At 28.0% G+C, this 18,021-nt stretch overlaps 1 protein-coding gene across 2 annotated transcripts in view; it reads right to left on the bottom strand.

Moving 5' to 3' along the window:
* LOC136985437 (myotubularin-related protein 9) overlaps positions 1 to 18,021 on the bottom strand; it is a 64,968-nt gene that overhangs the window by 3,442 nt on the left and 43,505 nt on the right. For both annotated transcript variants that reach the window (XM_067282725.1, XM_067282724.1), the window contains exons 10-13: positions 17,724 to 17,808; positions 16,789 to 16,858; positions 11,414 to 11,513; positions 9,565 to 9,692 (exon numbers count right to left, since the gene is read on the bottom strand). In XM_067282725.1, the coding sequence (XP_067138826.1) occupies positions 9,565 to 9,692; positions 11,414 to 11,513; positions 16,789 to 16,858; positions 17,724 to 17,808 (383 nt within the window). The remainder of the gene's footprint in view (positions 1 to 9,564; positions 9,693 to 11,413; positions 11,514 to 16,788; positions 16,859 to 17,723; positions 17,809 to 18,021) is intronic.

Genomic DNA, 18,021 nt, shown 5'->3' on the forward strand with positions numbered 1-18,021 from the left:
AATTTCACAAATAAAGAAGACTACTACTTAATAAACATCTTATATATTATCTCTAATTCTCAAACTTATTCAGCTCTAAGACAAAACAAGTAATATAATAATAATTAACATCAATTCTCTCTTAACTATTTATATCTATCTACATAATGTATTTAATTTAAAATATAAGAAGGAAAACTCTCTTCCAAACTGAATGAATTCAAAATTTAATATTCACCAATAATCTTTCAAAAGATCACAATTAACTTATGTATATTTATTGGAGGCAAAATATAAAAGACAAAAATCCTAATTCAATGATTTTATTTAAAAACTTAATAGTGGAGAAGTTTTATCTTTATATAAAATCAAAAACACAATCCAAAATAATTGCATTTGCACTTTAACAAATAGGTTTTTAACTATGGTTTTTTTGTAGCAAACAGCTCTTGTTTTTCTTGTTAATTTTGGTTTTATATAATTTAATAAAACCAAAAATTTGTAAATCTTATTAAATAGGACAGAGGATTATTAATTTTTTTAATGCTGACTGTTCAAATAAGTTTAATCTGGACTTTCAAATATCACCATATACAATCCTAATTAAAATTAAACAATCTATTTTTGTCAAAAACATGTTAAAATATTAATGTTGTATGTGCTATGGTTACACAAATACTACATAAAGATCTGCTGAAGCTAAAGTATTAAAAAACATATTTTAAAAAATATCAAATTTAGACTTCTTAGAAGAATATCAGCCTTTTCTCTCTTTTTCATCATATAACTAATTTAATTTTCAGAATTTTTATAAATTTATTATGTTCAATAAATAATGTTCATTATTGAATATTGCATGAGCATTATTAATAAACAGATAAGTAAAAGCTATTTTCCAAATAATGATATAAAACAAAAGAAGAGATTTAAAAAATTTAAATTAAAAATTAAAAATAAGAAAATTTTAAAAAAGCAAAAAAACAGATGGATAACTATGTTATAAGAATAATATAAACAAAAATTTTTAAGATTAAATTGGTAAAAGGTTATAAGCAGTTGCAATAAAGTCATATAGATCAGCAATTGCAAGGAAAACTTGTTACCAAGTATTTAAAATAATTGATTTTTATATGGAAAACATTCAAATCTGCAATTAGAAGGTGGGGAAATTTAATGTTTGCATACTGTAAATTAAAATTGTCTTTGAAGATGCATTTAACTAACTCTGTATTCATCTTACATATCTATACTTTGCCTAAATAAATTTAATGTTTGAGAAATAAATCTTATGTATTCAGACATAGCACTGTAAATGAATGTATAAAATCAAAAACTAGGATAAATAACAAAACAGTTGAAGTGAATACAGAATGCATTTTATATTTTCTCATACTAATATTTATGAATACCTTTAGCTATATATTCAAACAATTAGACTGTTTCAACATTACAAATTTCTATGTAAAATTTATTCTTTTTTTTCCCGATTTCAATTTTCATTGTAATGCTAGAACTTTAGTTCACTTTAATTTTTAATTTTTTTTCACAACCTTCATTTTTCTAAAGTGTATATGTATTGTTTATTACCATCTTTAAACTATTTCATTTTCTTTCTATTGCCATATATTTAGTTTTTCTACTATTATGCGCTCTTATAAATGATCTCTCTTTTATTTCGCCCAGCATATATCTAGCATAATATTTTGCTATTTGTTTCCTCTTTACTCCTTGTTTTTGATTTAAATTCTCATTTAACTTCTATTTTATTGCCCAGCACTTATATTAATGACTCTGATTTGTATCCTTCCATCCTTTTATTCCAAAAATTCCTTTTAAATATGAATTCATGTTTAATGCATTATACAATATATTAAATTTATGAATTCACAGAACTAATATTCTTATTTATTTTTAGCTTGGTATATTACTACATTTCTTGAATTCAGATTATTTAACACAGTTATAAGTTAAAATTAGTATGTTATTTGAAAAACTTGTTGAACTGTCATTGTTACAAGTGCATATAATGATTCAACCTTAAAGCATATTAATTCTATAAAATTCAATTGTATTGTTTAAACTAATTTGACATAAAAATTAATTTTTGTTATCTTAATACATTATTTAATTTAGAAAATTGTTCGTATAGTATGTGATTTTGTAATTTGAATATAATAATTTACATGTAGACACTGTCAATAAATTGTATATTTTTGAGAGTACTGTAATAAAATTTATTATATGTACAGACACATACATTTTAAGAAAGTAATTCATATCATACATTATTTAATTTTAAGGTACTTTTCAGTTGTAAATTCATTAAAAACCTACCTATTTATGGCAACTTACTGAAAATAAATAATTTCAAACTAAAAACAAATTTCATATTCAAAATAAAAATTATGAAATATAATTTATTTTTAAAAAAGAAAACAAAAATATATCTATATATTAGAATACATGCAAATTAATGGTATGGTTTCATTCCTGAAGATCAAATCACATTTCATTGTAAGAAAAATTTTCAATTTAGAATAAAATAATATGTATTTTAAAGTGAATATCAGTAGATTACTTTTAATCATATTTTTTGAATCAAAATTTAAATATAAATTACATTAATTACAAAAATATATTCTATTTTAAAAAGCCATTTAACACATTGTTTGAAATAAGAATGTAACTTTTGCTAAACTTTTCTCATATCCTTAAAAAATATTCTGAAATAGAAAATTAACTTGTCTAAATTGATTAAATAGATAAAAATATTACTTAGAAAATAAATGCCATTGAATCAGTTCTTATATACTTGTAGAAAATATTTGTAATTATATATGAATTTTAATGAATTTGTTAGTCTTCCCATTGAAATTAATTTGCCAACCAAAAATATATATATTTTGATGCAACATTTTAAAAGATTTTAATTCTAAAGAACAATTCTGAATAAATAAATAATACAGTAAAATAAATAATGCCTGTAATGCCTTTAAAATAAAAAGTGCCTGTTGATTTATTTCATATGTAGTATCATTATTGCACAATTATCCAAAATGGTAATTTTGAATTCATCTAATATTGTAGATGATGAACCCAAGATTACCATTTTAGATGCTGTCAACATAATGCAAATTCTGATAAAACAAAAAGATGTGCCAAATACAAAACTGGTACTAAGCACCCTAGATAAGATGAAACAACAAGCACCTCTCAATGTGGTAAAACTCCTTTAGCATAATAATAGTAACTATATTAAATAATGATATGTATCATATTGGAATGCTGTTGCACAGTTCAGGAATTTATGATAAAGCTTTTGATACACATACAGTACAATCAAAAATTGCTGACTTCTTTCAAAAATTAACAACTATTCCGGAGATGATAATATGATTATCAGTGCTGCCACTATGTCATTTGTCAGCTGTTTGTTCAAGATAGCAATGACAATAAATTTTTAATTACAGTCAGTCAGTCAGATAGTCAAAATAATAATAAAGCCAACTTGCTACTGTGAAGAACTCAAGTTCAAATCAGAATTTGCTCAATCTTTCATTGAATAATTCATCTGAATACATCAGGTCCTATGCCACATCAGTTGGCCATTCCATTGTGAGCCTTGCTGAACTCATAACAGGCATGATTAAAAGACCCTCTTAATTCCACAGAGCAGAAACAAAAATTATAAAAATAAGATGTTGATCACTATAGCCTCTTATAAAATTTTAAAATAATGAAATTTCCTCTAACTAGCACTACTAGAAAACTAATTTTAAAGCTTCCTTATTCTCAAGGTGTTTTTTTCATTATTTATTAACTTTGTTCAACATTCTGGCATTTTGACTATATTTCAATGTAACAAAACATCATTATAATAACTGTATTTCAGTGATTTCATAATTTCATTACACTGACATTTTACTGTATTCAGTTATAAAAACTTGCATCATATACTCAAATCTTTTATTTTTATCCTTTTGATAAAATATTACTTCTAATTTGATACAAGTAAAATGGCAAGGCCATTTTTGGGACGAGACTATGTCTTGGAGACTCAAGACTTGACTGTGCACCATTTTCTGAGGAAAAGCCAACACCAGTACTCAGGGTCCCGGTGTAGATTACAACGGGCTTTGTTTCCACCATGGTTACGATAGATTGCATTGTCACAAGCCTGATCTTGGCTACGGTAAGTGGGAAGATATTTGTACCTGAATTGTCCCAATGTTGCTCATCATTTCGCAGGACGGCGAAATGAGAACAAAATAATACATGCTTAACATGTGTCACATGTTTGTCAAAATTTGATTTCGCAACATTCACATTTCGATCTTCCCAATAAGCAATGCATACACAAATCTCGCACTAGTGCCTATTTATAGAAACAGTGTTCCAATTTTGTATTTTATTTTGTCTCGGTTCTCGGTCTCTTGACTACCTACAAGTCTGGTTTTTTTTTATGTGCACATGATTTGGGCACCAAATACTCTGTGCCAAATTGCAACTCCTGACATGTACTCCTTCATACCTCTAAGGTGTCCAGCTGTTGACAGCAGCGGGATTTTATAGACAAGTCATAGTCTCGTCAATAATGGCATAAATCCGGGAATTGTACTAAATAAAAGATAAGATTGTTTCATTTTGCTGTAATAAAAAAATACATGAAGTAAAATCATTTAAACTCAATTTTATATACATAAACACATGCTGCTGGATATGAATTATTAAATGAAAAAGAAAAAGCCCACCATTGGCCAAGTGGATAAAACCACTAAACACTGGTAGTTGGTCATGGGTTTGCATCTAGCCAACAGTCTGGCCACATGGAATTTTCTGAGTTTTCTTCGTGTTAGTAATACCTAAATAGGGGCCAGTTTTCCATAAAAAAACCTTCCTGAAGGCATTCCCCCCTCAGATATATGGGTGATGATCACTAATATGTCATGTTGCCATAACAGAATAAAATAAAAAAAAAAGGAAAAACAGAAAACAATATAACATAGGAATTTTATTTCAATTTGCTGTTTTAATGTAGTTTAGTAGTATATTAATATCATCTTAAATATTTTATGAAATATTTGTAATAATTTTCTAATAGAATAATCAGTTTGAGAATTTTAATTATAATTAACATTAAGAGTTAAATCTAAATCATCAGCAAATCTTGTGAACATAAGAAGTACTTGTCAGACTCTTCATATAATACTTCTTTAATTTTATATAATGATATCTAAATTTTACATTGAAATATATTTTAATTAAAACAATTATCAAAGAGCAATTTAAAAAAATTAAATTTTCCTACATTTATTTCATTAAATATTCCTACACATTATATTCTGTGATTTGATCCTCTGAGAAAATGATAATGCATGATATTAAAAGATAATAATAATTATAATTAGAAATAAACTTAAATCATAACTTTTATTATAGCAAAATAATTATAACAAAAAAATATAAATAAGGAATAATAGTATATTTATTTATTTGAAATTTTTACTCCTAAATTTTATTATAAATGAGTGTTTGATGTTTGTTTATGTAAAAATTTCTCAAAATTTAGATTGCCATCTTTCAAATTAAATGACTTAAATTACTTATATTTTCAATGCTAATTAAATACTCAACTTTAAAGCAATCAATATAAATGGCAATTTAAATCCCTGCATTACTAAATTCATCCTAATTTTTAAATTTTGTTTAATAATACTCAAAATACAGTAGAATTCCACATTCATGCCTTTCATATGTTCACAGTTCAGTATTTGCAACTATTTTTAATATTTATAAAGCTAAACTTTGCTTATTTGCAGAAGAATTAACAATAATAACAAAATTACAAACAAAGAGAATAAAACGATTTTCAATGTTTTTCTCTTAAATGTGTTCTTTGTAATTCATGTTGTGCTATTAGCGAGGTTGAGGCCAAAGTTTTAAATGCAAAAACGTGTACATTGGACGTTCAGCGCCGCTTTCCTGTAAGCCTAGAAGTTTGACAATGGCATTTGAAATGTCAAGCATGATTCTACTGACTTTCCAAACACCATTGTCAAACTTCTAGGTTTACAGGAAAGCGGCGCTGAACGTCCGACATACACGTTTTTGCATTTAAAACTTTGGCCTCAACCTCACTATTAGTTGATACTATCTCAGCTTTGGTTATTAAGTAAGTGCAATTATATGAATAGTAAGCATTATGTTTTGTATTAGTTTGCATTGTAAAAATCAACAGTATAGAACCTTTGTCCCAGAAGTTCCCAGACTGAGCCTTTTTCTCAGATGATTCCATACAGCATGCTCCTTTAGATACTATTGTATTTTACAAGGCTTTATAAACAACCAAGAAAATATGAACATGTTGAGATTTGCATTGATCTTCTGGAAACTGTCCATCATGACCCCATGCTACTATACTGTATCATTGCAACAGATGAACCTGGTACTGTCAATACAACCTGCAAACCAAATGACAAAGTGCTAAGTGAAAATGTCTTGGATCGCTGCTATTGAAAAGAATTGTCAGGCAGCCACTGAAGACAAAAACCATACAGAGTGATTTTTGATGCAAGGGATATTGGGCATAAGAAACTTGTTCTTCAGAGCAAGACTGTTAATTAATACATCTACTGATGTTCTGCAGCCATTATTGCAAAATCTCTACTGCTGTCACCCCAAACTTCATCAGTCTCTTCTTGTGATGCCTTCTTGCTAACACAAGATCACTTACCACCTTATTGTTGCAAACAATTCTTGACTGGAAAACAGGTGACAATGTTTCCTCATCTCCTACTTACCTGAATTGTCTCCATGACCTTTTTTTATTCCCCCATCTGAAACAGTCCATGATAGACAGATGATGTGTAATTCATCCAATAGGCTGTATATACTTAATTCCATTACAAAAGAGAAGTTTCAGAGCTACTTTGAGGACCTTCAATACCATTGGAACCATTGCATCATTGCACAAGAAGACCATTTTGAAGGTACAGTACAGCATAGTAATATGCTTGTTATTCTTAGAAAAAGGTTCATTCCAAAAACTTTTGGGGCACTGATTATATTTCATAAAATTTTAGTTAGCCTTTCAATCAATAATGTCATATAAACAAACATACTAACTGTACAATAACAAGAAAGCTGAAAGAAGTAATGTCCCTCCCTGTAGACAAAATTACAGTGCAAGATTGTTAGCAGGAATGTAAATCAATAGCTATGGTTGATTTTGCTTTTGTCATAAATGAATCTAACATAAGATAAATAAGAAAAACGAGAGAGATTAGAAATGTAATAGAAAAACTTCTTTATTTGAAAATATGTTTTTATTTTTACTTATGTATTTTTATCATTCTCTTAACATTTTTTCAATACATTTTCCCTTCCCATATTCATAGTATCTATATTTATAGAAGTTTTACAAACAATCCTCATAAATATGGAGTTTCTACTGTACTTTTTAATAAAGATATATTCATTGAATATATAAAAATGTTAAAATCATAATAATATCAGAAATAATATTTCTGTAGTGTGAACAAATGATTATTTTAAACTTTACATTAAATATAAATAAAACAAAAATACTTAAAAATATCAGAATGTATTTTTGTTCGTGAAATCATAAAATTTGAAAATGTATGTGTAATTGAAAAGTATTATATAACATGTACAGTACACCTTATTGCTGAGAATCATATAAAAACAGTAAAATGATTCTTAGCAATAAGGTGTACATGTTACATAATATTCAATGAGTCTGAATGTATGTTGAAATTGAAAAGTATAATTTTATTTCCTACCATTTTCTTTGTATAATTATTTTTGAGCAAAGAAAACATTAATTAAGTCTCAATGATTTCAATATTAAAAAAAAAGACTTCATTTTAATTTTGCATTATAAGTATATCTATTATTTACAGATTTTTATAACTATGATGATAAACATATTTTACAGGAAATAAATGAATTTCTAAAATTCAAAATTTTTGGCTTGAAACTCATCTATTGCTGTGAATAAAAGAATGGTTTGATAATAAAGAGCACATCTTTATGCAACATGAAGCATTGTGCTATAAAGTAGAAAAAAATTGATATTCTTGCAATCACTGAACTTTAAAGTAATTACAACTGAGTTAAGATAATTAAGCTGGATAGTTAAATTATTAAAGTCATAATCATCAGAAACTAACAAAAACAAAAATCTATAAAACTAAGAATCGGTTAAATTAAAACATTGCCAAACAATTGCAAATAAGGAAAACAAACAAAATTGCTCCACTGATTTTGAATATGTAATTTCACCTTTACTTAAAGCTACTTACAAAACTTCAATCTTGTTTAAATTGACTGTAGCATGAATTGAGAAACTTATGAATTTTACAACGGGTTAAAAATCAACAAAAGAGAAATTATTTTGAAAAAGCTGAAGGATTTCAGATATTTTTCTATCAACTGTTCATTTTATGTAATTTTTCACATTTAATCCAGATTCATTCATGAAATAAATCATCTTCAGAAGATACACATTAATGTATAATGTATGAAAACAGTTGATTTCTTGAGTATATTTTCTAGCTTACTTTATAGTTATACTTCTAATAATCTAGATCCATCATAGATCTATAACATTCAATTATTTGTTTGATATAAAATGAATAAAAAGCAGATACGTTTTCCTGCTTCAATTAATAAAATAGTTCTCAAAGTTATAAGAAAAAAAGGAAAAAACAGTTTTCATCTTTTAAAGTTTGATCACAACAAGAAGACAAGCAATTTAATGTAATGAATTTTTCTATGTTAATCTTAATTGGGAATGTCTTTGACCCTCTCAAGACAATTAAAAAGATTTGGCTTCCATAACAAGACGTAACAGAAACATTGATAATGCTGCCAAGATTCAATAACTATATTTCAAACTCATTCCAATTCCAAATATCTCAATCAAATTCCATTATTATAAGAAAAATATAAAAACAAAAAGAAAAGAGCAAGCATTTAACTTAGTTTTGATATATTTTACAATAAAAAAGAAATTAATAAAAACCTTAAATTTATTTCAGACTTTCCTTCGAAACATTTATAGCCAATAAAATATTTCTAAAATCATAAAAGTCATTCAAAAATAATAAATATACTAAATAAATGAAAATATCATTTAACAGAGATGAATAATTGTAACATTTCTATAATATCAATAGTTGAAAAATTAGAACAAAAATAGTTTGAAATTCAATGTAAAAGATATACCATTTTGTTGTTTGGTAACTTAAGAAATTATATTAACTAAACTATATTTCCTAAGTTTACAAAGAAAAAAAAATCTATTGTTTAAGAAAGTTACTATTTTTTTAAATAAAATATCTTAATATTGCATTTTAGATTTCATGTTTAAATCCTTTTAAAAGTTTAAAACATTTATTACATTTTTATAGTCATATATAATATATATTATTGATATTAATATTATCAATTATTATTCAATGAATATATACAGTTCAATTTTGTGTCCAATCTTTTCATTATTCTAATTTATTTGGTTAAAATTTATATTACAGTAATAAAATAGAATTGAATAAAATGTACCCGCTCAATTTAATTGCTTTTGATTTCAATTCTTTATCCTTTTCTTTTATCTCTGCAATCGTCTGCCATGCTTCAATTTGTGGATTTAAATCACAAACCCATCTTAGATACATTGTAGGCCATAATATCTGTAAATGCATAATCTTTTTATTTTCACTTAATTAGTTAAAATATATAAGCAACAATAATCATAAATATATTAAAAATTGAGTCTCAACAAAAATAATCTTATGCAGAAATTTCAGTTAATGCTATTTATTGTATATTAATATATGCACTCTGATGTTAGAAAAAACTTAACATGACATAATAATTTTTATTTGATAATATATGTTATATATATATGCATCGATCTTTAATTACAATAAATTTAACATTTAGTATATCTTTTACTTTTTAAAAGTATTTTGAAATACATTTATTAAAAATTATTACTAATGAGTTTGATAATTATAAATTGATAGTATATATTATATATATATGCATCATATCTATGTATATTATCAATTAAATTCTAACAATTTAGTATATCTTTAACTTTTTAATAATATTATATCGAATACTATCAATTTATAATTATCAAACTCATTAGTAATAATTTTTAATAAATGTATTTCAAAATACTTTTAAAAAGTAAAAGATATACTAAATGTTAAATTTATTGTAATTAAAGATCGATGCAAGCAGATGCAATTATTAATCATCAAAACTTATTGAAACAATTATAAAAAACATTGACAAATTAGCCCAGCATAAGCTTCACTACCTGCCTCGTTGAAAATAGCCACCATTTTCAATGTAAGATGTAACAAAATTTATCACTGTAATCTGTACTCTACCTTTATATATCTATTATATATTTGATATCTGTACTCTATCTTTAACTACATTTTAACTTAATTTTGCTTTCTCAATCATTAACACTAAACTCAGGTATTAATGAATTAACCAAAATGTTTTCTCTATGCATGCAACAAAGCCTAGCCCTGTGACAACACAAACTTACCAGCACTGCTCTCTAATGGACAGTTATTCATGAAACACCCTGTATAATAAATCACAACACCTTCAGCATATTTTATGGACTATTTTTCCAGAAAAGTGTGTGTAACTATCATAAACTGTACTACTGAAAAATGTACTCCAGAGCTTTGCATTGAGCTGAGTGATTCATATGACCTGTGCAACACCAAGTGCATTTTACCCTAAATGTTTAGTTTAGAATTTAGAGTAAGCAGCTTCTTGGTTCTGTCATTCATTCATTAACAGCACAGCCATTCATCCACAGTCATAATAAACATATTTGTGGATGAATGACTTAGACTTGAATTGGCACACTACACCAGGTTTAGTACCAGCTCACTCCCAGACAATGTCAGTGGTTACTAAATTAGTTTGGCAACCACTAGATAAGACAGCCCATTTCCATAGCCACCATACACCCAACTTGACCCCTCTGGATTTTTCCTGTTTTGGTTACCTAAAAGCATCAATATATGATGCAGTCCCAGCAGCACTGGATTATGTTGGAAAACTAGAGAGACACATACAAGAAGCCTGTGAAATGGTGACACCAGAATGCCACTCTCCACTGTCTGCATCTTTATATTGCTGCTGAAGGCAGTCATTTTGAATCAATGCTAGAAAGATCTCCTAGATAGCTGGACACACTGTATATTTTACAAAATAGAATAAATTACCAGTTTTAAATATAATGTATTTTTTAAAAATTCTATAGTATTATATAAAAGCTTATAATACAATATTTATAGCATTTGATATAAATTTTCGATATAATATAATTACAGTACTGAATATTAAGTTTCTCCAATATCATAAACAAACTTACCAAACTTTGTGGTGCTACTGTTGGCCAAATCACTTTATTATTAGGTTCATACATTGGATTTAAATATCTAGAAATGACCTCAGGTTGATTTATATGAGACCTGAAAAAATACTTTAAACTCTTAATAAATTAAAATTAATTTCAAGTTAACAAATTTTTATTGGATCTAACAGCTTCAATTCATTCCTAATCAAATAATACATTAACATGGAAGTGGTGCTGTTATCAGTTTGTGTGGAAGTGGAGTTTTTACAGAGTTACTAATATGATGTTAAACATGATACTGAATAGAACTATATGAAAGACTATAATTTTGTTACTTTGGTGATTCAGGAATTACCGTATTAGCCCGAATATAACGCGATATTTTTCGACCATTTATTTTCCGTTAAAAAATCGACTCGCACTAAATTCGGGTTTAAGTAATGGAATGTAATATAAACAAGGACATTTTCCTACAGAGGTTGAAACGCGACTGAACGTCCGACCAATTCCTAGCTCGACCGACCACTTCAAAACAACCATGTGATCTAGTTAGTAGGCCTGCGCTTTTGTTTGCATAGCGCTACTATAGTAAGGCTATGTCTCCGCTTGTTAACGTCTCACGCAACTGTTTTGTTTCATTTGTTTTTTGCTCTAGTGACTAGCAATGGTTACTTTACTTTTTTCTTTATTGCCCATAAAAAATGAGTGCGAGTAATAAAGGTAGTGTTGAGAAAAAAGGCTCATCAAAGAGTCAAATAAATAAAGGTACCAGGAGAACCTACGATATGAATTTTAAAATTATGGTTGCAAACGAGGCAGAAAGAATGAACAACTTGAGAGCTTCGAGGAAATACGGAGTTCCAGAAGTAAACATCCGCCTATGGAGAAAAGATTTAAGGAAATATAAGAATGCAAATTCTTCAAGAAAATCTTTTAGTGGACCTAAAAAAGGAAGGTTTAATGAAGTTGAGCAGCGAGTGTTAAAATTCGTAATAGAAAAGCAGAAATGAAGGGTGCCCAATATCCCGTGAAGTCATAAGATTTAAAGCGTTAGAAGAGGCTGCTAATTTAAACATTCCTAGAAAGGACTTTAAGGCAAGTATGGGTTGGTGTAGAAGAATGATGAAAAGGAACGGTTTATCACTATGACGGCAGACAACTCTCGCGCAAAAACTTCCTGACGACTTTAATGAAAAATTGTTGGCTTATCAGCGCCATGTTATATCATTACGCAAAAAGCACAACTACAGTCTTGGAAATATGGGAAATGCAGACCAAACACCAGTCTATTTTGACATGCCTTCTGACCTTACGGTAAATAAGAAAGGTGAAAAAACGGTCTTATTGAAGTCAGCTGGTTATGAAAAGTCCAGAATTACTGTTATGCTTGCTGTTACTGCTGACGGACAAAAGCTTCGACCTTACATTATATTGAAACGTAAAACAATGCCCAAAGAAAAGCTGTGTCCAGGAATTGTTTTTCAGGTCCAAGAAAAAGGTTGGATGACAGAGGAGTTGGTTAGACTGGTTGAATGTGATATGGGGGAAACGGCCAGGTTCTCTGAGAAACTCCTGCTCCATGCTAGTCCTTGATGCATTTCGAGGCCACCTTACGACAAGTGTTAAGGAAAAAACTGAGGCATTGAATTCCGATCTTGTAATAATACCGGGTGGTATGACTTCTCAGTTGCAAGTCTTGGATGTGGTGGTTAATAAACCATTTAAAGAGAATTTTTGAAAAGAATAAAACAATTGGCTATTATCGGACAATCATCCATTAACACCTTCAGGAAAAATAAAAAAACCCTCAGTCTCTCTTTTAGGAGAATGGATTGCGACTGCCTGGCAGAAGATTGAACCTGAATCGATAGTTAAAGGTTTCAAAAAATGCTGCATTTCCAATGATTTAAATGGGATGGAAGATGACATTTTGTGGGAGACTGAAAACGTGAATGAAAATACTGATGATACCGATGTGACATCAATCAGTTCTCATTCTGAAAACAGTTCAGATTCTGAATAAACATTTCCATTTTTTGTTGTTACTTACATAATATTAATTTTGTTTTACATTACTTAATTTTATTGACATGAATGTAACCTGTGTTATTAGCTATAATTACCTAAATAAATGCTTATCTGATTGAATTTTACTTTCTTTGAATTCTTTTATGAGTATTATTTTTTTTCTAAATATCTTTATGAAAATTTCGGAGTTGCGTTAAATTCAGGGTTGCGTTATATTCGGGCTAATACAGTAAAAGAAATCCTGATCTATTATATCTGATAAGGAAAAGAGAAAAATTACTTGGTAAAACTGTAGTTACAAAGTCAATAGAACATAACATTACAATTAAACCTTATTTGGAAAATACTTCAAAGTTTAAGAGAACATCCAAAAAAACATTATTAATGTAGACAGTAAGATAATTGAGAATGAAAAAAATTTGACTTCTTGTTTTTTCCAGAAGATGAATTGCAAGAAATCAAATACAAATAATTTATTAATAAAGACTTTTATGACAGTTCAAATTTCCTCCATCTTAAAACAGTTAAAAGTGAAAACATAATATTAAATATCAGTTGAAAGGAATTGGAAGCAAATTTAGAAAGTTAGAGAATAATGATAAAAGTCAAAATAAAAGGATAAATTTGTGATTTACAAGTTAAAGAACTACAACAGCAAAATGAAAAACTTTCATTTCAATTTGATTCATTGAATTAAATTGGCATGGAACCTGGCATACCTAGATCAATCATCTACAAAAGATTCTGAGCCAACTCTGACTCAATCTTGAGTTCCTCACAGTAGCAAGCTGAATCTTTTATCATCTTGACTATCCAACTGTCTATGTTTGTAACTAAAAATTTATTGCCATCACTGGCTTGAACAATCAGCTGACACAAAGTAGCAGCAGAGAATAGCTATTGTTTATTATCGGAAGAAGTCAGTAATTTTTGATTGTACTGTATGTGTAATCGAAATCTTTATCATAAATTCCCAAACTGTGTTACAGCATTGCAATATGCTATCAAGTACATTTTTGGTAAAATTTAATCCATTAAAACAGACCCTCTAAACCAGTGTTTTTCTCAACTTTCTCATCGTGGACCAGTAAAATTATGGATAATTTTACATAGACCAATAATTTTTGCAATTATCAATTTTGCTTCTTTATTACACTTATATAGTAATACTTCAGTTTTTGTTGATATTTTTTGCAAAAACTGTGTCTCAGATTTCATCAGCTGCCCACATGACCTCTTACTAATTTTGCAAAACATAGAGAGACCCACATGCTTTCCTGCTCAGTGTGACATTGTTTCTCATTGTGTGAGCATTACCCCGCAAGCCTAGCCAAACAATTCCATTGTTTTCCTTTCCTTTTAGCTCTATCATGGGACCAAAGAAAGTTTCCAGAGCCAGCAGTCCTTCAAATGTCATGTTAAATGTTCATTTATTCTTTACATTAGTTTTTTAGGTGAATGTTTACCTTGATAGACCAGATGGCCATTCTTCCAAAATCTCTAGTTAGGTTAGGTTAGGTTTCATAAGTGCCATTGGGTCTATCATAGTAAAAATTTACCATTTTTTATATTCATTTTATATTAATTTCTTATTGTTTTTAGTATTAAACACAATATTTATTCTCTATAAAATGTGTTTTTGGTATTTATTTTGGAGTGTCTAGAACAAATTAATTGGATTTACATTGATTCATATAGAAATAATTGCCTCAGTTTTTGTCTATTTCGGATTTCGCCAATTCTTTTCGGGCGGATTATCAACGAAAACTGAGGTATCCCTGTATATGCTTATTAAGATTTACTATATATAATAAAGTACATACAGTAGTAACTCTAGATTGTTATTTAAATGTCACCTGTAATCAACTGTGTCAGTACAGTCATATATTTTTTTCTGTGGACCAATGAAACTTTTTCATGAACACACAGTTGAAAAACACTGCTTTAAACAACAGAAACTTGCCTAAGTAAAGAATAAATCATTTTTGCATTTCTCAACATTTCAAGGTGTCATAAATCCAAAAGTGTAAAAATCTGGGAGGGTCAATTTTTACCAGAATGACATAAGTTACTTTCCCTCTATAACAGCCAGGAAAATAAAAATTAGGAAGTTAATAATTAATATAAATAAATAATATATATATATATATATATACACAGTCAACTCTGCATAAGTCGACAACCCAAGGGAAAGTGGAAATGTGTCGAGTTATCCGATGTGACGACTAAAGCAAAGTTGGAAAAAAAAACCACAAAACTACAATTAATAAAATACAGTAGTGCGTTATACAGTAGTATAGGCTTACAATACATTGTGTCCTCCATTTACAATTACTCAGTAGATGAAAAACTGAAAAATTCATTGAGTGTTGTTTGTTTTGAGCACTTAACTGTCTCAATTTTCTTTATCAATGATCATGAACGCCTTGAAAACATCATCTTCGCAATTGTCAATTGTTGGCAAGTAACGATTCTTTATCAATGATCATGAACGCCTTGAAAACATCATCTTCGCAATTGTCAATTGTTGGCAAGTAACGTCTAAGGATTCTTAATGCCTCTAGTGTGAGAAAATGCAAAATTGGATTCTGGTGTGATGTTGATGTAGATTGTATATTTTCTTTTTGTTTATCTGTTATTATTTTATACATAAAAATACATAAAATGTTAAGGCATTTTTATTAATATGTATAATATATATTAATTATATATTAATAAATAAATCGACTCCCCCTCCTGAAAAAAATGAGTTTGCACTACACGCAGAGTGAATTCATTTTTTCAGGAGGGGGTGATGACTTATTGGAGTGTGGGACAGTAAAAGTATGTTGGCTTATCCAGTGGTGACGAGTTAAGCAGTGTCGAGTAAATCGAAGTTTTTGAACATTAATGCCTATGTAAGTCGGCCGGGACCACAGAAACTGACTACTTAACCGATGGTGTCAAGTTATCCGGGTGTGACCTTATGCGGACTCGACTGTATATATATATATATATATATATGTGTGTGTGTGTGTGTGTGTGTGTTTGTGTAAAACAGTAGATAAATATACGCAGCCATCTGTTTGATCCCAGGTCAAAAGACATTACAGAACAAAAGGGCCAACCTCATAGGTAAATAACTCATGAAAAATCCCACAATTACACAGAACATAAAAAGAAACATTCTTGGTCTAGAAACCAAAGCAGACAACAGTAAACTGTATAGCAGAAGTCAAAAAAATTGAAGAATTTACACACACACACACATATATATATATATACTGTATATATACACAACTTAATTTGAAACAAATTAGATCTCTCTTATATAACTTTACATGAATTTTAGAATAACTGAAAATAAATTTTTAAATGCTTACCATAATGAAACAGTCTTTTCAGATAACTTAAGATTTTTCCTGTCCTTGTCACAATCTCCCAAAAATGTTCCTTTAAAATATAAATATCAGATGTTTTAATTATATAAGTTGCAAAATACAAAGTTTTAGTGCAAATTGTTCTGATTTTAAAATTATATATATATATATATATATATATATATATATATATATATAATTTTGTAGAATTTTTTTATAACTGAAAAATGAATTGATTCAACTTTTGGCATATACTTCACAAAATTATTCCTTGGAATGGTTTCTTTCATTTGAGATAAAATAATTTTATATACTTACTACTATGAAATATTTCAATTATAACATATCTTATTCTTGTAAAATATAAATGTAACAAGCAATTATTTATTGTGACATCCTCACAATGAACAGGCTGCAATTTTTAATCAATATTTTAAATTAAATAAATTTAAAATATGATTAAAAATTGCAGCCTGGCATTGTGGAGATGTCACAATAAATAATTGTTTTGTAGTGTTGATTTTGGTAGTGTCTTGCCTCTGTATATCATAGTTTTTCTGTTAACAATAGAGTCATACTAGTCATCTATCTAACTCTGTTTAGGGAAAAATTTTTGAATTGAAATAATATGATTTCTGGTTTGCACCAAAAATTGGGGCCTCCTGCCCCCAATCTTTCCATATCTGGTATTGGTTTCATTTATCTAATACCATTCTCAAGATTAAGGAAGGACAGACAGGCAATAGTGGAAATTTATAGCTATGCAATTTATTCAAATTGCAGCTCAATAAAGTGCGACATTTAATGAAAACAAATGACATTAAAATTTTTTAAAATAATTTCATTTTAAACTGTATATTAATTTATTACAAATATAACAACAACAACAATAATAATAATAATAATTTACTCTGAAAAAATTTATTTAAATAACTTACCAAATTGTGACGCATAACTATGTTCAAAAAGCATTATTAGAAATTGTTCATTAAATTCAAAGGAACATGGAAATTGTTGATGGATCTGAAATAAAAAGCTATCATCATTCACATTCATATTACATTTTCTTAAAATCTACAAGATATTTTTGAACAATTAACATTTTAAAGTATCTGTAAGTTTATCAATTGAAATTTGGCTTTATAAATCAATATATTTGCTTCACATAAAAACTAAATTTATTCAACAATAATACAATATATTGTACTGTACAGGTATCTCATGTACTGTACAACA

The sequence above is a fragment of the Centruroides vittatus genome, unplaced genomic scaffold (genome assembly GCF_030686945.1).
Source record: "Centruroides vittatus isolate TY-2023 unplaced genomic scaffold, ASM3068694v2 contig_970, whole genome shotgun sequence".
Lineage (NCBI taxonomy): Eukaryota > Metazoa > Arthropoda > Arachnida > Scorpiones > Buthidae > Centruroides > Centruroides vittatus.